Raw genomic sequence first — 25,051 nt, 5'->3', positions numbered from 1 at the left:
ACCAGGTCATCTCCAGTATTCATAAATAATTATAGATAGGCCCTATGTCCTTCACAATAGATATATATTTGTAGTCTCTTACAAGTAGGGATGGAGATAGCAACAACATTCTAAACTAAATTAACTTGCGATTGATCTGAAAAAATAGATGATGTTCAAGCTTGCTGATTGAAGAGAGAACTTGTCAGTTGTGCATATGCAATATGCATACACATACTTGTGCTTTCACTTTGCAGAAACATAGAAACACAAATGTGCCAGGCATTAGTATTTGTAACCATTGGGTTCTGCTAGTGTAAATAAATAATAATGCTTGCAAATTAGACTACATAGAGAGCATACACAAGTGTTTGCTGGCAGGCAGAAAAATATATATCTGCACAAGTGAAGGTGAAGGAATGAAAATTCAAATGGAACATTAAAGCATTATTTTGAGTACAACTGTGTGGAGAAAGATAATTTTGTTTTGTAAAGGATTTTGATATTTCAAACTTCAATTTCTTTTTAACTGTAAGGAAAAGCAAAAATTTCAAAGTTCTCCATGAAAGGGAAATGAAGTCCTGGCTCTGAGGCAGTCTGCCTACCAGGCTGAAGGGTACCTGGGAGCCTGGAAGCTCAAGCTTCCCAGTAGCTCACCAGGTGAGCTGTCAAGAAATTAGTCAGTTTTCTGAAGTTGCTTGTGTCCAATTACAACTCTGTCTAAATCAGTCTGTCCTCACCAAATGTTTTTAGTTAGACAAATCAGCATTCTGTGGTGGAAGAAGAGTCTTCCATCAGAGAATTTCTGACCAGCTGTAATTCTGGGTATGTTCAAAACAGTGGTTGTGACCTTGGTGGTGTGTTTTTCTGTTTCTGTGTCTGTACTTTCACTGTGATCTCCCCTAAATTGCAATGAAAAAAATGCCCCACAAAGTACATACTACAATCCTTTCGGGGGGGGGGGAGTTTTACATAGTATGTTGACATAGTTCCTCAATAAGTTGCACATCAGAGGCACTACTTGTGGAAGTCGTTAAAAAAAATAATATTGGTAAAATACGAGTGTGAAAGATTGTCACCCCTGGAGTGCAGTCTGGGAGCAGGCCTCATAACCATTCATCTGGGCTGGCCTCTCTCACACTGCTCTGTGGGGGACACACAGCCAGCCTCTCCAGGCCCTGATATCACCCAACATGACAGTAGGTGGTGCCACACACCCTACTGAGCTACCTGAATGCTTTACCTAAGCCACTCAAGGACAAACAGGAGACAACAGCCAATTTCCCTGCTCCCCAGCCGTGCAGCCCTGCTGGAGTATAAACCCAGAGTTATACCATCTTACGCTGTACAGGGAACTGTACAATGCAAGCTCATTAATTTGCTTCCCCCTCACATGCAACAGCCTTTGTTTACAGACCTGAGATTTTTCCAGACACTTCACTCAAAACACACTGGTTAACATAAAACAGAAAACAACTTTGTTAACTACAGAAAGATAGGTTTTAAGTAATAGCAAACAGATCAAAAGCAGACGATCTAGCAAATAAATAAAAATGCAAACTAAGACTAATATACTAGATAGATAGGATTTGAATTAGAAATTTCTCACCCTGACTAATGATACAAGCAATTGACCAAATTTCCTTACAGAGGTTAGAAATCTCTTTAATCTGGGTCCAGCACTTACCCCAGTTCAGTCTTTGTTTCTCAGGTGTTTCCAGGAGTTCTCTTGTGTGGGGAGTGAGTCCCTGAGATGCTGTCACTCCCTGCCTTATATAGTTTTTCCATTAAAACTTTGTTTCAAGCTAAATTCCCAGCCCAGTTTGTGGAAAAATACAGGTACCAAAATGGAGTTCAGTGTCATATGGTCTGGTCACATGCCCTTGTATGCCTTGCCAAGTCATAGCAGCCATTATTCATAGGCTGGCTGAAACGTTCACAGGAAGGCTAAGCTCTTCCATGATCCATTGTCTTTGTTGATGAGCCATTAGCACTGTCTAGCTTAACAGTTGTACCTGAATGGTTAGTTGTGGGTGTTACCCAGAGTAAGCCCATTTGGAGTACAGATACATAGTCAATATGCATAACTTCTGATACAAAAATGATACACGTTCACAAATAGGATAATCATATTCAGGATTTTCTAATAATACCTTACATGACACATCTTGTACAGAATGCATCATAATCCTATCATAATCATACCACTATGATGAATATGGGGTGCAGTTGTCAGAGAGTTTTGCCATTGATTTCAGTAAGGTTAGGATTTCACCCCATTAAAAGATTATTGGGGTAAATGTATGTGTATTCCAAGCTCAAATCCTGCCCCTACATACATAACACATACCTCTCTACCATGTACGGTGAGTTTTGAGGAATTGCAACTCTAGTACTCTTTATAGTAGTTCAGGTCAAACAGTAAGTTGTTAGTTATCTTCAGGAAAATGTAGCTTTCTGGAGAATCTGAATCTTCTTCCTTTATTATGGCAGATTTCCACAGAGCCTTGTTTGATCAAAAATGGATGTTTTTCTTAACAAATAATTTGTTAGGCTTATATTGCATTGCACTTCGAAAAAAGAACATGAGCCAGTTTAATAAGTGTAAATTATTAAGAGAGTTTGCAAGGATTAATTTGTTATTGAGTTACATATGTCTAGCCAATGGGAGCAGACTAGCCACAGAAGATTTTTTACACACTGAATCAGAGAAGTAAAATCTTACACTAGGTGTCATCATGTTGATTTCTGAATTCTTCTGTTAAACTTTTGTGGCTTGATTTTTCAAAAATGTTGAACATACTCATCACCCATTAACTTCAGTGAAAATCTGGCCATTATATTCCAAAAACAAGCAAAAGAAGTGTTCATACTTATCTGTAAATAAACAGAATGTTGATTAAACATGGTTGTCAGATTTTCCATAAATACCAATACAGAACACTGAGTGTTACTCCAAGGTTAGTACTTCAACATAACATTCATTAGAGGAGATAATTAGACCACCTATTTTGGATGTGTTAAATCCTGCTTGCTGTGTTAGCATCTAGTGAATAATGACAGTAGTCCCTGTCGGAACTGGTTGGTGGACACCACAACCAGGTTTGCGGGAGGAATGTAGCCTCGGGAGCCAGAGACTGGATTATAGTAAGGAGTCAATCAAGCAATCAGAAAGAATAGATGATCTACATTACAGCAATCAAGCAAAGCAACCAGGAGAGAACTTGTGGTATCTGGAGTGGCCATGGGGACGGGATTTATAAACAGTCAGTGTGCAGAAATGGTTGGGAATATATTGGGCTTGGGGAAAGAGGTGGCTAGATGAGTTGAGGTCAGTCCTGAGTTTGGAAGCAGGTTGGGCCACAAAAGGAAGCTGAGAAACAACTAATCTTTTCTTTAGGATCACACTTTTACAAAACCTATCCATGTCATGGCCCATCCATAACCTATTAGGGCTTATAGGTACAAAGAACAGAGTTGAGTGAATAATTAAAGATTACTTATTTATTAATTGAATTTATGCTGTATTTACCTGCTTATAGAATATCCACAGACTTTCTTGAATTCAGAATTTCTTGAATTCATCTTTCAAACTTATTTGAGTTTTGGGTTTTTTGCAATTTAATGAAAAAAATCAAATGGATATTTGTGGAAAGCTTTCTTTATGCATTATTTGTCCAGATATAATATTGAAACTAAAGCAAATACCCACTAGGACATTCTTTAATAAAATACCGAGAGCATGAACTTTAATCTGAACTCAAAAAAATCTAGAAGCATAGTTTGTACCTGTGCATCCAGATGTTAGGAAAGGGGGTATTCCTCAGTCTTATGGTATCAAGTATATGTGCTGCTTGAAAAAATGGCACTGTTTTAAATCTACCATCCTCTCTCTGAAGGTAGATCAATTATATTTTTCATGTTTCTAATATATGTCAGTATAAGATCTGAGACAGCTCTTCATATTGGAAATTGTTCATTTAATCTATGAGAGCAGTTCTGGTTTGCTACTTAATGAAGTGGAAAGCATGTCACAAGCTTTTCAGCTGTGGCATGCAGTCAGTGTCATGCCTGGCCACACAGTCAGATGACATCTGCAATGTGCCTTTTACTTTACTGAGGAGCGTGATATAACATTCTTGCAATTCCTACTATGCAATGTTGCTGGATCCTGTACTCATACTGCAGATCCATGGTATTGCATGGTATGGCACTGTATGAGAGGTTTGGTTGTGTGTGCGGGGGATTAGGAATTTTTGTTTTTGTTTTAAAAGTCAACTGTTTAGATGCTGCACTTTTGTTATTGTGACAAAGTGGGACTGTTCTTAATGTTTCCTCTGAATACCTTAGGGGTGCCTCAGTTTCCCCTATGCATTTCTTAAGTCTCTAGGTGGTGGGATAAAGGGGTGTAATTGTTGCAGAGCAAAGGACCAGCGTACATAAATGGCTGACACTCTGTCTCCTGGCAACTGATGGTCTAAGGCAAGGTGATAGCTAAAGGGGTTGGAGAACAAAGGAATCAGATGACCTCCTGGCCCAGGAAAGGGACAAAGCCCAGAGGAAGAGGGGCTGGAGGGTGTTAGTTGGGGCTGGCTGGGGACGTGGAGTGAAGTGCAGACGTGGTTGTCTGGCTCACTGCCCCCCAAAATGGACCCCACTGAGGGGTCCTGTTCTCTGTACCTACAAGCTCTGTTTTAGACCGTGTTCCTGTCATCTAATAAACCTCTGTTTTACTGGAGGGCTAAGAGGCACATCTTACTGCAGAGTTGGGGTGCAGGACCCTCTGGCTTCCCCAGGACCCCACCTAGATGGACTCGCTGTGGGAAGTGCACGGAGGGGCAGAGGATGCTCAATGCTCCGAGGTCAGACCCAGGAAGGTGGAAGCTGTGTGAGCTTTTTGCCCTGAAGACATTCTGCTCACAGAGAAGAGGCTCTCGCAGAGTCCTGACTGGCTTCGTAGGGAGCAGTTCCAGAGCATCGCCCAGGGACTCCATGACAGTTATCATAAACCACAATCCTTACCATGGACACAATTCTTTCTTTTATTACTAATATACTAATAAATGGGGAAAATTTGAAGAGACCCCTTGCCACAAAATGTGTGCGTGAGATCAACAGCGAGGACGCATATGATGGCATGGGCTGCAATAACATTTTTGCTGCTATTTGTTTGGGAAGACCTGAATAACTCACTTGTGGCAAAAAAAGAACTTTACGGTACCTTGCACAATCACAGCTATATTACCCCTCACTTCCTATTTTAGGCATTTGTCTCTAAAGTGAGCAAGTAAGAGAGAGAGCTGAATTTTTGCTTAAAATTGAGAGAGAATGAGAGCTTTTTCAAAGAACATGAATCATGCAAGAATCTCAAATGGTAATAGTGTGCATGTATACAGATATCTATTAGGCAACAGAAAATGGATTAATTAGTGCTTTGTAGAATTTTTACTTCAATAATTCTCGCTGGAACATTGTAGAAAAATAAAGGACTTTGATGTTCTATGCTGACAGTACTATCCTATAGCAGATAGGAATAATCTGAGTGCATCTGGGACTTTACCATTATAATCAAGACTCTGGAAAACCCTAATTACATTTCAAATTGTTGTGTTTTTGGCACCATCAAGTTTAGAAACCATAGTAGTATCAGACTTAATGGAGATATACTATCCATATCTTGGTATTTAAATTGCTTCCCTTTTCTTGGCTTTATGGCTTCATAAATTCTTTACATTGTACTTCTTTTTCAAACAATGACGATATCCACTTCAGGATGACACACAATGTTTTATTATTTTAAGAATGAGATTTAAAATGGGGGGTTATCAAAGTATTTTCATCAAAATTTTCAGTGCCATGGGGAAATATTATGAGCCTCAATAATACTAAATATTTACGAAGTGTTGTGTGTGCTGCTTTCTTTTTAGGATCTGGGAGAGCGGTGGGCAGCCATTTGTAGGTGGACAGAGGATCGCTGGGTCCTTCTGCAGGATATTCTTCGGAAGTGGCAGCAATTCGCTGAGGAGCAGGTGAGTAGCGTTATCAGTTATAAACCAGAACATTGTTCAAAAAATTGCACTCTGAATGGTCTTACCGAAGGCTTTTCCCTTATCTGAATTTCTTTCAGTGCCTTTTTGATTCATGGCTTACAGAGAAAGAGGATGCAGTGAGCAGGATTCATACAACTGGCTTTAAAGATCAGAATGAAATGCGTGCCAGTCTGCGAAAGTTGGCTGTATGTATTTTCCATTGTTCAGTTTTTTGTTTTGCTTTCCTCATTCACGAGTCTGACTGCACATCTGGGTTCATCCAATTGAACAGCTTCCATGTCTCTTGGGATCACTGGTACCTGGGGAGCATGGAATCCTCAACTGTTGCCTGATTTTGCTTATGAAAGAGCTTCATCTGTGCCACTTGACTTTGCAACCTTAATAGTATTCTCTGAACATATTTTTGTCTATTATGTATACATTTACAACATTAATATCTAATTCATATACATAAAATAAATACAAAGCTTCAGTTCACAATGTTGTATGTGCACAGTTTATTTTATATACATAAAATTAGACACAAAAATATGTTAAAAATACTATTAAGGCCACAAAGTCAAAAGCTCAAAAGTTAGGAAACGGCAGATTTAAGGGTGCCTGTACGCCATAATTCAGCCCTCTTGTGAGTATATATTATATGATCACATACTATTTTTCCCCAGAGGACTCTTGCCATATTTAGTGAATGTGTAGTTAGTTATTTAATATTTCTTTGTATCCTACTCATTCAGTGGATGGGCCATGATCATATTTATTGAACACCATCTAAACCCAGCAAAGACTACAACATTATTAATTTACTCCTGAGCATTTTTATGGTTCTCTCGCGATATCTGAGTGCTTCTCAAACATCAGTCAATTTCTCTTCACAACCCTCCTGTCCTTCTACCAGCTCAGTGCTCTTTCCTGGAAATTAAAAACATGCTGTTCATAGTCTTTATTAAGTGAAACATACTGCTTTGCATTCTATTACTTTGTAAGTGAGAGTCTTGCAATCCTGGCCAGGTTTGAGACTAGGGTTGCTAACTTTCTGATTGCAGAAAACCAAACTCCCTTGCCCTGACCTTTCTCCGAGGCCTCACCCCTCACTCACTCCATCCCCACTCCCTCTGTCACTCACTCCCCCACACTTGCTCACTCATTCATTTTCAGCGGGCTGGGGCAGGAGGTTGGAGTGTGGGAGGGAATGGGGTTTGGGGTGTACGAGGGGGCTCCAGGCTGGGGCCAAGAGATTCAGAGTGCAGGAGAGGATGTGGGCTCTGGGGTGGGACCAGGGATAAGGGGCAGGCTGGGGCCAAGGGGTTCAGAGTGCGGGAGCAGGTATGGGCTCTGAGAGGGAGTTTGGGAGGGGGCTCAGGGCTGGAGTATGGGGCTGGGGTGTGGGGGATGTGGGCTCCAGCTGAAGGTGTGCAAGGAGGGGTCAGGGTGTGGGCTCTGGGCAGCACTTACCTCAGGTGGCTCCCAGAAGTGGCCAGTATGTCCCTGTGGCCCCTAGGTGCAGGGGCAGCCATGGAAGCTCTGTGCGCTGCCCTCACCCGCAGGCGCCACCCCTGCCGCTTCCATTGGCTGTGGTTCCCGGCCAATGGGAGCTGCGGAGCTGGTGTTCGTGGCGGGGGCAGTGTGCGGAGCCTCCCTGGCTGCCCCTGCTCCTAGGGGCTACAGATACATGCTGGCCGCTTCCAGAAGCTGTACAGAGCCAGGGCAGGCAGGGAGCCTCCCTTAGCCCCTCTGCACTGCTGGCTGGACTTTTAACAGCCCAGTCAGCAGTGTTGACCAGAGTTGCTAGGATCCCTTTTTGGCCGGGCATTCCACTCAAAAACTGGATGCATGACAACTCTAATTGAGATGCTTGCTGCATCTGGATCTTGATATGTTTTGACTTTGGTGGTGCTTTCTAAAAAGAAAAAAATGAGACAATAGAGTGACAATTCATTGTACTTTAAAAACAGTTCAGACTGGGCAGGGGCAGAGAAGAGCAACTAGGATGATCAGGGGAATGGAAGGCCTATCTTATGCGAGGAGATTGGAAGAGGTTGGCTTGTTTAGTCTAGCGAAAAGAAGGCTGAGAAGGGTATATGATTTCTCTACAAATACCTTAGTGGGGTAAACACTAGGAAGCGTGAAGATTGCTCTAATTTTGGGTTTAGTGTGCAGATGCGTTGTTGTTGGCCTGTGATATACAGGAAGTCAGACTAGATGATCTAGTGGTACCTTCTGGCATTAAACTCTATGGTTCTCAGTGTGAAATAATTTCACAAATTAACATGACTCTGCCTACAATAAGATGGAGGGGGTACATTTTCACCTCAATGTTTATGGCAGCGAAGGTGAAAAACTGTCATTGTTAAAAGGAATTGTGCAAGTAATCTGTTCTTGTTCACCTACTATTTATTTAGATATGTAGAAGGACACTGGTTCATGGATAACATCACATCCATGTAAAGTGGAATTTTAACAGTTTACAAACTGTGAAATTTTTCAGGCAATGTGTTACTGCTGGGTTATAACTACCTATGCAGTTAAAATAATTAAATCAATTTCAGTTCTATGAAATAATATTGACTATATTTTGTTGTCTTGTACTATGTACAAAAATCTTTGTGGCCTTTGTTATATTAAAGTTTTCTGGTATTATTACTGTAAGCTGTTTCAATAATTCTCTGAGGTGCTTAGAATTCAAAATAGGTTGGCCTCACTGTGAACAAATTAAAGGTATTTTTAAAATAAATTTTAAAAAAAATCTTACTGTTTGATTGTTTAAACTAATTAACAGATATCTAGCAGCTGGTCCAGAATTGATGGTAAATATCCCTGCTGATTTAGGCAGTGACTAAAAATATGCTCCTTAAAATATGCCACAATTTGAGATCCAAAACTCTGACCATCTGTTATCATAACCTTAAGCATGCATAGCTGTGGGTATATTGTGCTAACCCTTTGTTTTCTTTCTGCCAAAAATAATTGTCCATGGTCTGAAATATACACTTTTAGTCAATAGTGTTAAAGTGAATGACAGAATAGAATCTAGAAGGTATTTGTTGGAATTGAGCTTTTACTTTGACTAAAGCTTATTTTAGGATTATGCCCATGCTTTTACTTTATCACAAAAGGATTCCACTTAAATTCATTTACATTTTCATTCATTTACTCTGAATTCTAGTCCTGTAACCAGTAAGTGAGCTGTGATTGACTTGTCAGAGAGTTGAGTAAAGGGCTTTCATGTAACCAGGACCAGCCTGAGGTGTTCTGGAGTCCCTGTGTGAGGAGAAAATTGTGAAGACAAAGTCCAGCTTTGTTCAACAATGTAGCACATTTTTGAGGTTTGGCAAGCGGCCAGAGAATAGAATGGTTTGTCACAGGTTCTGAGAAGGAACGATATCACTAGTTTCCAGGAGTGATTAAAAGTATACATGTCATAATTGATTCCTGCAGGTTTGGGGTCGGGCCTCCAAGTTGTTCTTTCCTGGTTGATTGAAGATGTCATGTCAAGAAGGGGACATTTTCCTTTGAGTAATTTTATATAAACTCCAATTAATGGAATATACATGCATACTTAGAATCATAGAATATCAGGGTTGGAAGGGACCTCAGGAGGTCATCTAGCCCAACCCCCTGCTCAAAGCAGGACCAATCCCCAATTTTTGCCCCAGATCCCTAAATGCCCCCCTCAAGGGTTGAACTCACAGCCCTGGGTTTAACAGGCCAATGCTCAAACCACTGAGCTATCCCTCCCCCCCTTGTTATTCAGTACGTGTCCTCTTGAAAGCAGTGTCCATTGACCCCCACCTGCCCTCATGGAGATGAATTTTGGGACCCATTAGTAGATAAAGGGCCCCACCACCAGCCTTACTCCTATTCCTGTTTTTGAAACTATTGGCTGGTTAGCCAGAGTCAGTTGCTGATTCAGTTGCATCAGAATCAGTTGCATCTTTATTAGATGAGACTGTACTGACATTTTTTTCTAAAGTCACCTGGTAATTTCCAGTTTTCATAAGATGGATGAGGCTTTCAGTATTGAATTATCAATTGTACATTGGAAGTAACATTCCCTTTTTAATATCTTTGAACTACGGTAGCAGACAGGCAGAGTATCCATTCCACTGAATGACAATAGTCTTTTAGAATTAGCACCTGTCCCTGTCTCAGCAGAAATCCAAGTGGACAGGTAGGTTGTCTTAGGTATATAAATATTTTTATTCACTCATCCTGCACCAGGTTCTCACATTGCTGCTGCTGTTGCAACAACCTAAGGAATAGTTGATCATCCTTCTCTTTCTCCCAGTTTAACAAATGTCATGAAGATTAAACTGAATTTCTCCATTACCCATTAGATGAGGATTGCAAACTGTTTGGTAATGTTGACCATAGTTGACTGCTTGTCTTGGAGTATACTTCTCATATTGTTGGACTACCTTCTGGAGAAAGTGAAGAAGTGATTGTCATATTCTGTCATTGAGATGCGAAGTGTGCCCTTTGACATATGACATTTTAGGGTACATCTACACAGCCGAGGGCAGGGAGCTGGGCTGACAGACTTGGGCTTGAGCTACCAAACTACAAATAGCTGTGTGTACGTTGCAGCTTGGGCTCTGAAGCCGATGGAGGCAGGTAGCACGAGCCCAGATCTGTTGACCTGAGCTTGGAAATTCACTACTGTAGACTGCCACTGGCTATGTAAAAGTACCGTTAGCTTCAACCACTTGTTCAGTGGCCTCACTTTGCAGGATAGCATGGCTGAGGAGTACAAATGGATGTGAAGGCTCTCCACTTCTGAGGAAGCCAGTTTATTCAGGGAGAGGACAAATTACTCTGTGGAGCAGGACACTCAACTCAGATTTACACTGCATTCCTCAGACTTGTATTAAAGGAGGGAAAATTGACTTTATTACCAATGTGAAGGTCTTGCTCCTTAGTCCTCTTTCAATAGAAAATTGCTATCTCCCTTCCTCCTGGTTTCCAGGGGTTATTGGGAATTCCAAACAGGACCAACCACATATTACATTAGTAGTTCCTACTTGGGCACTTCAGTTTTGTCTCCCAGATTTCCAGGTCTGGCATCAGAACCTGCAGTCTAACTGCTAAACCTTCTTTATCTCCTTTTGAAAGGTCAGGGTCATTTTCTCTAGCCAGATCCTTAAGCCTGCCAGCATCTTAGAGATGCTTAGAGTTCTTGTTAATTCATTTGGATTCTGACAGTTAAGAGAAATTCCAAGAACTCTCCTGAAGAGTCTTAAGCCTTCAGTAAGAAAAAGCTCTGACTTAAATCGAAGAGGTTTTCCTTTGTGAGTCTCTTGGGGTGCAGTCCACGCTGGGGGGAGGGGTTATCCTTACGTGTTAGCTAACACAAGGTAAAATCCTGATGAAGACAAGACCATTTGTAGTTTTTGCACATTAAGAAGATTGAGGTAAACATTGGCGTGGGTGGGAGGAAGAATCCAAGGGTTCATCTCAACTTGCTAACACTTTCTTATTTACTTTCTCCGCATCAGTTATGGTTTTATAGACCTCAATCATATTCCACCTTAGTCTTTTCCTTTCTAAGCTGAAAAGTCCCAGTCTTATTAAGCTTTCCTTATATGGAAGCTGTTCCATACTCCTAATCATTTTTGTTGCCCTTTTCTGTACCGTTTCCTATTTCAATATATATTTTTGAGGTGGGGTGACCAGATCTGCATATAGTATTCAAAATGCGGGCATATCATAGATTTAAATGGTGGCATTATGATATTTTCTGTCCTATCACTTTCTTAATGATTCCCAACATTCTGTTCGCTTTTTTGACTGCCACTGCACATTGAGTGGATGTTTTCAGACAACTATCCACAATGACTCCAAGATCTCTTTCTTGAGTGGTAACAACTAATTTAGACCCCATCATTTTATATGCACAGTTGGGATTATATTTTCCAATGCGCATTACTTTGTATTTATCAACATTGAATTTCATCTGCCAATTTGTTGCCCAGTCAACCATGATCATCAGTGTGGATCTAAAATTCCCTGTCCCCATATGTTCAGAGACTTAAATAAAGATTCTGAGTAAATAAAAGGAATTAAGGGATTATTATATGTAGTGTTTCTATATACAAGTCCTAACTTTGCATTCCATATGAGGGTGTATGTGCAGCCCTATTTTTCTAAAGCGTTCTGACTCAAGGGTATATGTATATCCCAAGAATTGGATCTGTTCTCACACTCTACCCAAAGAACTACGGTTAGCTGCAGGTAATCTTTCTTTTGCACATGTGTTCTGGGATGGGATTCTATCAGACTCCCCTCTGTCTGTACCAGGTGGGCAAGCAAAGCAATCTTTTATATTTGAGAATTATACCAATTCAGCTAAGTTGTTTCTGTTTTCATATAATTTATACATGCAATATATTGTAGAATTCCTGTTCAAATAAAACCCATCATAGCAAGTAGCAGCCTTTTTTTAGTACCTGCAAATTGTGTGTTTCACATAGTTCATTCTGTATTAACATATACAAGTTTGCTTCATTTAGTATTAAATCTCTTTTGGGACTCAATTAATTTAAAGGTCATGTAAGAAAAGCTGCTTAGATATTGTCACTTTGCACATAGATTACCAATGAGCTTGTGTTCCCTAAGACAATTTCTAATACAGCTGGGTATTTGTCCCGTCTCTAAAGCATTTCTTTTTACACTAAAATCTTTAAAATAGCTGTCTTATTCTCTACGCTCAGAACTCAGACTTCTTTCTATTTCAGTTGTTTTCCCTACTGCTTCCTGACCATCACTGCCACACCAGTGCAATGGCATAGTTGCTTCACATTCCTTAACATGCTAGCAGGTGATGTAGAAGGCACATGAGCCCACGCTGGATGTGTGCTGTGTTGCATACATGGTGGCTTAATAGATAGAGCACAGGCCGGTGACTTGCGAAGCCATGTAAAAGTTCTAGTCTCAGCTCTGAGCATGGCCTGCTGGGTCACCTCACCTCCCCGTGCCTCAGTTTTGCCATCTGTAAAATGTGGATAATTACACTGACCTCTTTTGTGAAGTGCTTTGAGATCTACTCATGAAAAGTGCTTGTAGAGGGGTTTGGCCAGGGCTCACCTCTCTCCAGGGCGGCAGGAGACCACACCGCCTCGGTACTTTCTTCCAGTTGTTGACGGGGAAATAGCCCTGGGAATTAGCAGCAGTAGAGGCAAACAGAGACAGTTATTCACACCTGGCCTATGCTCAGTGGGCAATAGCGAGTCCAGGGCTCAGGCCCTCAGGCAGGGGCTGAGCAAACAGTTATATTTAGCAGGCCCAGGCCCTGGGTCAGGGCAGGACAGCAGAGAGTCAATGGCCCAGGCCCTGAGGCAGGGGCTGAGCAAAGGCAGGTAAACAGCAAGCCCAGGTCCTCAGCTCAGAGGAGCCTGGGTGAGGGGAAGGCTGACACCCACTAGTTGGGTTGCAGGGGGGACGCAGGTCCTCCCACTCCACTCCATCCCAGCCCGGGGCCCTAGCAGCGGCAGAAGACCCGCTGCTGTGGCAGTAGGGATCGTGGCTGCAACACGCTAACAAGGGGCCTGGCAGTGCTACAGCCAGACTAGGGTCGGCTGCCCCCGGGCTACTTCCTACCTCCCCCTCTAGAGGTACCTGGGTCCGGACCGTGTCCTCCGGGGGTCAGGTACCATGGGCTTCTCAGGGTAACTGGCGAGGGGCAGGCTTGGCAGCTCCTCCGAGCTCTGGTCAGTGTCAGGTGTTGATCAGGCGGGCCAGTCTTGGGGTTTGCTGCCGGTTGCCGGGGTCTCCCAACAGGGAGCTAGCCCGCAGGCGTCTGGCCTCTCTGGTGTCTGCTCCTCCAGTGAACTCTGAGGTTGGGCTTTTATAATTCCTGTTCTGCCCCTTGACCTCTGGGGGGAGGGTGCAGGATTCTCTGACTCCGCCCACTTTGGTGTCCAGAAGGGCTCATGCCTCTCCAGGGTGGCGCAGGACCACATCGTCTCACTGCAGTGCTATATAAGAAGATTGTATTATGATTAATACTAATGGGTAATTTGTCCTTAAAATAAGTATTCCTTAAAAATATCTTTGAAACCCTAAAAATGGGTTCAGCCTAATAAGCAGTGACAACTATATAATCAGACATACATATACACTCAGTCATCTCAAAGTCCTGGATTTCTTGCCTGAGTCATCCTTTCAATAGGTAAGTAATGACAAATATGTTTTACAGCAGCCACTGCTTATCTGAACAAAAAAAAAAGGGGGGGGGTTGCAGTTGGATTTTAAAAAAGAAAAACATCTAAATCAAATAACTAGCTGGAGGAAGTATATTAATAATGGGGGTGAGGAAACCATTTTACAAAGGGTAGATTTGAATATAGGTGCTTTATGCTGTATCTCAATTTTTAACAAAACACAGGGTGTATTCCAAAGAAGCTACTGAAAAAATGAGGCTGAGGGCATGTAGTGACACCATCTCTAGCCATAAAATATTTACCCTAGAACAAACTGTGCATCTTTTTATATTGCAGTTTTCTCTATCTCAGAGTGTGAGGTAGGGAACTATACAGCATTTGTGTTGACAGGAATATTTCCTGCCTTGTGAACTCCACCTAAAGAGGTGGTCAAACACATTCTGACAGCTTCTAGATTTTTGAAATGGCTGGATAGTTAGGGGAAACTATTGTGCAAACAAGTGTTATGCAATTTTACAGGCACTTTTGATGAAAGCCATTGAACTGAAGAAGAGCTCGAAAACTTGTCTTTTTCACCAACGGAAGTTGGTCCAATAAAAGATATTACCTCACCCGCCTTGTGTGTCTAATGGAATTACATAAAATGTAACTTTACAGAAACATTAATCTTCGAGAGCTTGACTGTCTTGCAAAGTACTCAATTGCATTCTCTACGAGTTTGTTAGTGTTTTAGGTCAAATCTTGATAAAATCAAAACTCATCCTTTGAAGTTGCCCTCCATTATTGTAATGCATTGATTTTTTTTTTTTTAGATAAGCAGGAGTGAAAACAAAAAATTCCTCATTAGGTTCGGTTACAGGCCAGGTGGTAAATAATCCTTAGCGATGCATGGATATTGCAAAACAATGCTGAGTCACACTGAGCCATACGTTGAGTAATTTTAGGTGTGTGGGGCTTCCTTTACTTGCCAGTATCTCCTTCTGTGATGGTGCCCAATAGAGACCTGGGTCCTGATTCTTCACTGACTTGCGCCCTATGTAGACATTTACACCTATGTGAAGTGGATGTAAAACTCTTTTCCCCCTCGCTTTTATTGGTGATAGCATTTTTTACTCCCTTTGCACAGGTATAGCCACATTAACATGGTGCTTCCTAGCCCCAGTTATCACATGTGAGTGCTGGTTCTCCTTTCAATGGCAATGATCAGGAACCATGTTTTTTTGGTGGCTCACAGTCCAGCTTCTGCTACTCATGTGCGCCAGTAGGGTAGAGTCAGGCAAAGCCTCCCAGACAATTCAAGGCAGTATGTCGCTGTCTGTGTAGGCTATGCTTTGTTTCAGACCTGGTTCGATGTCGCCTACTCTCATGATTTTATGAGAAAGCTTGTTAAGACAGACATGGTAAATACCGGAGTCTAACATAAGTATGTGTGGAGTTCTGAATGGCATAACAGATTGGATGCTTTTTATAAAAGTTAGTAAGTATTCCTTTCCACTGTGTGTTTATATATTGTGCCTTATGTCAGTGAGTGCTAATATGTTTCAAGAAACTATGTGAAGCCAGATTGTGAAATTCCTACTTGTGCTGAATAGTACCTTACACTAGGATTAGTCCCTTTGAACTCAGTATGAACACTCCTGGAATAGGGTACTATGTAACTGAGTAAGTATTTCAGAATTTGGTGCTGGTGAGTACAGTCTGTGGGCAGTAACTCTGTTAGGGGTAAAGTTTAGTAGAAATATAACTAGTATAGATGACTGGAAATTAATTTTCCAGTTGAACATTTTTCCATTGGAATATGTCAGTTCATAGAAATGGAAAGATTCCATGGGAACGTGGCACATTTTGTTGAAATTTCTAATGGAGCTCAGGTAAGTTTCCATGGGAGCCTGAGAGTCCAGTAGGAGTATACATTGTTTACACGTTTCTGCAGAAGGGAACATTTCAGAGTGTCTGAAACAAAATACAGCAGTACTTCACTTCCATGAAAAATGTTAAGGTTTTGGCTTTTAGTCCTGGGTCAGTATGAAATGTTTTCCAAAACCTCATTTCCTCCCCCGCCCCCCCCCGAAATGAAATTATTTCCTGGCCAGCTCAAATAACCAATATGACAAAAAGTATAGCAAAACTTGAAAAATACTATTTTCTAATTTTTATATTTGTTAACACTGATGCACTTTTAGGGTAGTTAAAGTCACACAGCCTTTGGTTTTGTGACTTATCACCTGAGACATGCTATGATGTCTGGACCTGCACCATCTGTCATGTTTTATTGCCTTGTAAACTATAACATGTCCATTCCACTTTGTCAATCTTACCAGGAACTTTTCTTATAACAAGAATCTTGAAAATAGGAATTTATATGAACGATTCTTATCCATATTCAATTCCATAGAGATCTCTCCTGAATTACCAGCATGTCGTCTGAATGGTTTCTGTTTTTTAACAGATCCTAAAAGGAGATCTAGAAATGAAAAGACAAACAATGGGTAAGCTGAGCTCACTTATGCAGGACTTCCTGTCAGCAGTAAAGAATAAAGCAGTGGCTCAAAAGCTGGAAGGTCGGCTGGAAAACTTTGCCCAGCGTTGGGATAATCTTGTGCAGAAGCTGGAGAGCAATTCTAAGCAGGTTTGTCATAACCATCATTCTATCAGCTGATGATAGTTAAATGCTTTGTCAGTCAAATGCCTGAAGTAGATTTGCTGCTATTTGTCAGACTCTTGAAAATCTTTTCACTACCCGGCTTCTTAGTCAGGTTTTATTTTTTAGGCCAAAGTTATATCCCCATAATTTACAGTATTTCCTGAAGGTCAGAACATGTAAATGATTTCAGACCAAGGGGGAGGGAGGAGGAGAATATTCCAATTTTGAGAGGTCCTCACAGAGAATACCCTGCCAGCAACAGTCCTCTCTCTATTAATCTAAGAAGGCTCAAGTCAGGTGCCCCACTGATTTCAATCTGTGGCAGCAGCACACAAGACAAATATGCTTCCTAATGTAGGCAGATTTCAAGCCACATAGAGCTCTATAAAATAAAGCCAACACCTGGAAATCGACCTGGAAACCAAAAGGTCAATGTAGATCATGGCAAACTAGTATCATATGCTCATAGAATCTTGATACATCACTGTGCATTCCACACCATGATTTATGAACAGATTTAAGGTAGCCCTATGTAGAACACATTGTGAAAATCAGCAATGCCATGAATCACAGTAGCAAGGTCCATATCAGACAGAGAAACTGCAACCTCTTGTCCAAGTACAAATGTAAAAAAAAAAAGCCACATTATTCCCTTCTCCTCTGTGATCATTGAAAAGCAAGTGTGGATTTAATACTTCAAAATTGTGAACTCAAATGGCAAGTGGCAGACAAACACCTTCGATTGACAGGGATGACATAATTTTGCACAAGTTTTCAGTTGTTTTCTTTGACCTACCATCATCTCAGTCTTGACTGGACTGAGCCTCAGCTAATTTCCTCTGATCCATCTCTTTGTCTTATACCAGCATTGAGCAAGATGCTTTATACCAGCAGCTAGGATGGCAGGAAGGAGATCTAGAACTGGGAGTCAGACTCCTTCAAATAATATTCCATGACCCAAATACATATATTAATTTCCTCTTGTTTCTATACTTGTGTGGCCACTTTTCTGCTGCATCCTCAGTATTAACTTCATCTGACTAGCTTCCCTTTGCCACATGCCCTCTCATGATAGCTGTATAATACTGCTGCTTACCACCAATGCACCCATTTCTGGTGTTGCCCTTAATAAATATCATAACTAATTAATTCAATCCATAGAGCCACTTAATAATTAACATGAATACTACTATTCACTAGAGCTAGGTGGAAATTGGAATTTCTGTTCTGTGGGAAAGTCCAAAATTACAATTTTATTTTGTTCCAATTGAGAAGGGGAGTTGAAATTTAAAATTTCCTGTGCAACAAAAATTCCCCCAAAATTGATTTGGAACAATAGAATTATTTTGTTTTGATTTTTGATTTTACATTGCATTAAATACTCTCTCTCTCTTTCTCTCTCAAATTTAGAATAATAATAAAAGTTTTAATATAATATAAACATTGAAACAAAGTGAATCAAAATCATACAGTCAAAAGAAACATTTTTCCTTATCAAAAGAAAATGTTTCAATGATTCATTTAGACTTTTTTCCCATTGAAAATGTCATCAAAAATGGATATGTTACCACAAAATATTTTGATGAAATTGTTTCCCAATGGAAAACTGTTTTGTCAAAACTGTTTTGACCAGCTATATAACTTACATTTACTGAAATTACCATATTTTACCCATAAATGCATAGAACTAGCATATATTTAGAAATACTAATAAAAATAAATACAGCTCTTTGATTACCTAGAACCAGGACTCCACCGTAGTTCAGTTCAGTTCAGTGGAGGATATAACTATTTTAACTAGGGTTGTTGATTAATTGAAGTTAAATCATGTGATTAACTCAAAAAAAGTAATCATGATTAAAAAAATAAATGGTGATTAATCTCAGTTTTAATCACACTGTTAAACAACAGAATACCAATCAAAATGTATTAAATATTTTTGGATGTTTTTCTACATTTTCAAACATATTGATTTATATTACAACACAGAATACGAAGTGGACAGTGCTTACTTTATATTATTATTTTGATTCTAAATATTTGCACTGTAAAAATGATAAATAAAAGAAATAGTATTCTTTTAAATCACCTCACTGAAGTACTGTAGTGCAATCTGTTAATCGTGAAAGTGCAATTTACAAATGCAGATTTTTTGTTACATAATTTCATTAAAAACAAAATAATGTAAAACTTTAGATCCTACAAGGCCACTCAGTCCTACTTCTTGTATAGCCAATTGCTCAGACAAGCCAGGTTGTTTATATTTATGGGAGATAATGCTGCCCGTTTCTTATTTACAATGTCACAAGTGTAAACAAGAAGTGGGCAGCATTATCTCTTGAAAATGTAAACAAACTTGTTTGTCTGAGCAATTGGCTATACAAGAAATAGGATTGAGTGGACTTTCTAGGCTCTAAAATTTATATTTTTTTGTTTTTGAATGCCGTTTTATTTTACGTAATTCTACATTTGTAAGTTCAAGTTTCATGATAAAGAGATTGCACTACAGTACTTGCATTAGGTGAATTGAAAAATACTATTTATTTGTTTTTTACAATCCAAATATTTGTAATAAAAATAAATATAAAGAGAGCATTGTACACTTTGTATTCTGTGTTGTAATTTAAATCAAAATATTTGAAAATGTAGAAAAACATCCCAAAATATTTAAATAAATGTGTTTTTATTATTGTTTAACAACGCGATTAATCATGATTAATTTTTTTAATCACTTAGCTCTAGTTTTAACATTTTCCACCTCTGTAACATCTTACATCTGAAATTCTCAAAGGCCTTTACAAACATTAGTGAATTAAGCTTCCCCAGGTAGATGGGAATATTATTTTTCCCTGTTTTGCAGGTGGAGAAACTCAGCCGTAGAGGCTCTGTCTGCAATTAACTTTTATGAAAATCTCCCATTGTGTGCAGCTCCACTAACAGCCATGGGAGTGCAGACCTGCTGCTGGAGTTTTTCCAACCCAGTAATCTAGGCTTGCCCAGCCTGTGTACCCTTCAACCTGCACAATGGTTCCTAGCACCATTTCTGTTCCACCAATGTTGCTAATATTGGTATCACTGCACTGTAGATGACCAATTGGTTTCTCACGCCATTTTCAGTACTGTCAGTAAACATTCTTTGAGCAGGTCTAAATGACTCTATGCTGCAAATGCAATGAGAAACAGATGGGCCAGGTACACGAGTGGTCCCAAATTTGTTAACATTAACATTGTTAATCTAAACAGAATTTAGATTAGCAGTGATGAGAAGCTTTTCCAAAAATAGGCCTAGTTTGGACCTCTAGGGACAGTAAAACACAAGTAGGTTACATAATAAAAGGGATTAAAAAGGCAGGTAGGGAGGTCATGTAGATATCTGAAAGTTGAGACAATTAAGACAATAAAGGAAATAAAAAAGTAATACTGACATTTATGGAAGAAGAAAGCTAATGTTAGCTACTGCAATTTGTTCCTTCCAGGATTGCAGTGGGTATAGTTTACAGAGGGAAATTCTCTGCCTCCTAATGGTTAAAAAGAGCATAATAATAAAATCAGATTGGTTAAACTTCCTGCAATGATCTGGAACACCTGTGATCAACAGCATCCTTCCTCTAATCTAAAATCCCTGAGTCATTTATTTTGCCCAGCTCTTGTGTTCCTACTAAATTAGCTGAAGTAGACAAAATTCATTTGGGGGAGGAGTAAAGAGAAGAGCAAGGTGGGGGGTGGAAGTTACAATCCCATGCAATTGCTAGTCCTCAGCTTGGCAACTTGAGTTAAAATAATCATTTGTGCTCCACAGAGTATGTAATTATAGAAGCTGAGGATTGGATTTGCTACTTGTGTATTTACACTGGGCTCCAACCTATAGTCTTTATCCAGACAAAAATCCTGTGGCAGTTTAGCATTAAAGTGACAGCCCAGAGTTTGGAGCTGTGTTGGGGTACATGGCCTCAATAAGGAATTGCAGGAGGTAGTGAGTCGCAGGCTCAAGGCTTCCTGAAGCTACCAGGGAACACATCCTCTAAGGTGTAACAAGCATTTCCCTTCAGCCTGGGCTGCTTTGCTGGTCAGTACATGACGAGTGGACATGAGGGCCTGGTCTTGTCTCTTTAATGGGTGACTAGGGCTGCTAGTTGTGCTAGCCAGGATCTGAGTAGCCTTTATGCTCAGGGGATCTCAAGGCCACAGTTGTGTGTGGCCCTGAATGGGATCCCTCAATGCACTAGAGAAATGCATAAGTGCACTGCCTCCATCCACTAGCAAAATATGTAACTATACTCAAACTTCTGAAAATCATTCTACCTCCACAAATAACGGTTGTTAAATTTCAGTAATAATTGATATCCTGATCTCTGAGATCTTACAACATATCCACACAGTTATGACTTTCCTCAGCTCTTTTACCTTTCATAATACCCCTTATGTATCATAGTTAATGAGTGCTGAACTATAAATCTAGTTTAGATAAATACAATTCCTATTAAAATATGAGGAACTAGGCATTAAACTGATCAAAATTACATGTGCTGTGCTCCATACTTCTAGAGAGTAATAGATCCTTAGAATGACCATTCAGTAATCACAAACTATAAGTCCTGTAAACTAAAATGAAAATCAGCATCCTAGTTGCTCCACTGAAAACTGCAGTGGTAAACTACAATAAATAAATGATACATTTTTCATAAATTGTTTTTTTTTTCTCCCAAAACATGAGTACTGAAACAACCCTAAAATATTTGTTACTTTACACATGCATTGAAGACACATCGTCCAAACTGTCAAAACCTCATCCTCAATATTTATACAACCAAGTGCTGGGCACACCGTTTTTGTAGGCATAATTTGGAGGTCATTGTCAGGCTATACCAAAAGAAGGACAGGAAACATTTGATATGGTTTTAATCAGGCCACAACTTTATTATTAGATGTCTGGGACTACCCAGCAGATAAAAGTGTACAGTGCGGGTAAATCCGTGATCGTTCAGTAACTACCTGGGGGGTTTCTGCCAGTCCCCCTCCCCTTTTTTTTTCCATCCAGGTCCCCCAGCCAACCCATGTCTGGGATCTTGCCATCTACCCTTGTAGGAGGGTTAAGGTGGACTATAATGCCATACCATTCAACCCCCCAACTCCTGTTCTGCTCCTTTAACCAACACCTCCTTTTAAAGTCCTTTACCAGGTCATTTATCTGGTCACTGTGTCCCTTCCCTACCGAGTACCTGCACTAGACATCTACCCCACACTTACATAATCAGTTGCAACATACAGCCTAACTCCCTTCATGCCACATGTCAACAAAGCCCTCCCTGGATCTGCTGTGGGGAAGGTGACCTAGGCCAATCTGCTGTTGCTGGAAAAATTCCTTCCCAGCCCCCCCCTAAAAAGGAGCTAGAGCAATGCCCACAGCAGGTCTTAACTAAAGCTGGTATTTCACTACCTAAAGGGGAGGGAGGGTGGGGGCTGCCTCAGCCTGCTCCATGTAAAAGGGGGCTTCACCACACTGAACTGCCCTTTTAAACCCTTCTACCCCTCCGGTTCCCAGGAATGAGTTAGTGTCGCCATGCTGGCCCTTTCTCCCCTTTTGCAGCAGTTTGACCTCTCTCCCCTCCTTCCCGCAGCCATAAAGAACTGTTCCCTTCATTTGTCCAGCCAGCCAAATTCCCCCTGGCTTTAAGGTGTGCTGTGATCATTTTGAAATTTTGGTTCTTCATTCTTAGTTTAAAAGGTGGCGGTTGTCTCCTCATCTCTTAACACTCCAATTCCCCCCACCCCTCCTGTCTCCCCTATAGACATTGATACTTTCATGTTTACAGGAATAAAAAACATGATGGACTTAATTTAGTCATCTATTCTGTAAGATCATGAATGGATAATACTCCTGCCCCCTCCCCACCCCAACATTGGGCCTGATCTTGCAAGCCTGCAACATGCAGAAGTCGAGTTTACTTCAGTGGAATTTCTGCGAGCTGAGGGCATGCAGGATCAGAAGCAATAAGAAGTAAATATTAACAAAAGATGCTTGATTTTTGTGTCATCTTCATTCAGCAACTACCACAGTTGCAACTGGTAGCTGTTGATTGTTCTTAAAAGAAGGCACCCAGGATAAAATTTTCAAAAGTACCTACATGCCTAAATCACTTTTTTCAAATGGAACTTGGACTGCTGAGTCACTTAAATACTTCTGTAACTTTTACCCACGGTATAATTATCGTGTGTTCACACTCATTGCACTGCACAAAAATCTAGTGCTGGGTGTGAAGAATTCAAGTAGTGTGTCTTAGTAAAATTCATTTCCCTGGTTAGCCAACAAGAAAACTACTGGTGAAAGTTTATGTTCTTAAAAGAAAATTAGACAATTAGCTGGGAGTTTGTAATCTGTTTAATCACAAGATGGGCATTAGGCAGCTCACTATAGTCTTCTCCATGTTGCAAGTTAATAAGAAAGTATATCCTGTTGTTAACTGAAGCTTTATGCAATTACTTCAATATTGACTACAATGGAACTTTATTTCTTTGGGGGAAAAAAAACCCCAAACCTTATGCTTCTAGTGGATGAATGATGATTTTTTTTTATATTAGCTACTTGCCACAGTGTGAGATGTGCTCAATAAAAATTAACATATTAACAGAATAATAAATTAATTGAGGAAAAAACAGTTAGTTTAAAGTCAATGATGCACAGTAAGACACCCAAAAGTCAGATGAAGTGAAAGTTCGAGTGCACAACCTTACTTACAAACGTCTTCAATCTTCACTGTATGCACGCTAATGCAGTCTAATTACAAGGTCACATAATGTTTCACAAGAGAACACAGTACAATGCAATGCATTGTTTTCTCTTCATGTGTGGATCTAAGACATCTTGTGCTCCCTTAAAGTCTGTGAGCTAGAGTAAACTCAGGCTTATGATGCCAGGATAACTTCAGCTGTGGGGATTTTGTTCGTGGTGAGGGTTCAAGGGTAGAGGCTGTGTTTGCACAAAGTAGCCTCAGCATCATTTTCTCTTCTACCCTAACTGAAGGCCTTGGAGCAATTTAAATTTCAACCTAAATAAATAAATAAAAAAGTCCTGCCCCTTCCTTCCCCCCAAAAGAAAAACAACAACAACAAGCAAACACATTTGTAGGAACAATAGGGAAGCTGGAATAGAGCAGGAAGGCTGCCTGTAAAGATCTGAAAGTTACACAAGGAGTGATGGGGATCAGATTTTGATGAAGATCTTCCCAATTCAGGATAAATGTGACTAATTATCTTCAATGTAAGTGTCACTTATAGATACCACATGATAGATAACAATGTAGTTAAACGTGAAGTCACGTTTGAAGAAAATCAGTTTGTGTGTTTCAAAGTTTGGCGCATTTAAAATCAGCAAGTCATGGGACAAATTTCACTTTTAGATAGACTCAGACCTTAAAGCCTGCTGTCATTCTAAATATTCAGGTTCTTCCACTTAGCTTTAAGACAAACTCAATTTTGCTGATTTTAAAGTTTCAGATCTGTTGTCTTGACATTGCTTGATTTTTTTGAGTCTCAGTGAGAGCTACAAAACAAGTCTTATTTGAAGATGATTGGCTCAGAAGTTATAAAGTCAATAAAGCAGCTCTGAAAAATGAGTATTTAACTAGATTATACATGCAAGTGCACTGTATTTCTTTTAAAATGCTTTTATAGTTATAGGCTGTGATAAAGCAAGGTATTCATATGGACAGACCCTTGCACCTGCACAGAGTCCTATTAACTCCAATTGGTCTTGCCCCATGGATTAGCCTACAGGATTGGGGCCTTCATGAGAAATATACTGTACTTGCTCAGTAGCTATTTTCAAATGTTTATAACTTTTTCAGAACAGTTTTTCAAACTGATCAAGGACAATAGTCTTCGCTGAGGGCTATAATCATGCCAAGTTTCAAACTTCAGCTATTTTTGCTGTAACTCTGCCTAAATTAGTGATGCTACTTAAGCAACATCTCCTCAGCCATTTTTTTTTTAATTGTGGAGGGGAACCCAACTGTGTCCTCCCAACCATTCCTTAAACATATTCATGCTTTTGATTAAAGACCAAATTACAGTTCCAACAGTGAAGGGAGGTTACAAGTATACCACAGCTGAGTGCATTGCCAGATGCCTACACTAATAAATAGTAGCATTAAAGTTGTTCTACAATACAAAAACAAACATGGTACTAAACTCCCAAAATATTACACGTGTACATGCATGTGCGC

At 40.1% G+C, this 25,051-nt stretch overlaps 1 protein-coding gene across 11 annotated transcripts in view; it reads left to right on the top strand.

The window, feature by feature from the left end:
• The window catches only part of DMD (dystrophin), a 1,937,833-nt gene that overhangs the window by 657,369 nt on the left and 1,255,413 nt on the right, over positions 1-25,051 (top strand). For all 11 annotated transcript variants that reach the window (XM_073357918.2, XM_073357898.2, XM_073357881.2 and 8 more), the window contains exons 14-16: positions 5,907-6,008; positions 6,107-6,214; positions 16,635-16,814. In XM_073357918.2, the coding sequence (XP_073214019.2) occupies positions 5,907-6,008; positions 6,107-6,214; positions 16,635-16,814 (390 nt within the window). The remainder of the gene's footprint in view (positions 1-5,906; positions 6,009-6,106; positions 6,215-16,634; positions 16,815-25,051) is intronic.

This window comes from Lepidochelys kempii, chromosome 1, assembly GCF_965140285.1.
Source record: "Lepidochelys kempii isolate rLepKem1 chromosome 1, rLepKem1.hap1, whole genome shotgun sequence".
Taxonomy (NCBI): Eukaryota; Metazoa; Chordata; order Testudines; family Cheloniidae; genus Lepidochelys; species Lepidochelys kempii.
The sequence above is the reverse complement of the archived record's forward strand: the minus strand, read 5'-3'. Positions and strand labels throughout refer to the sequence as shown.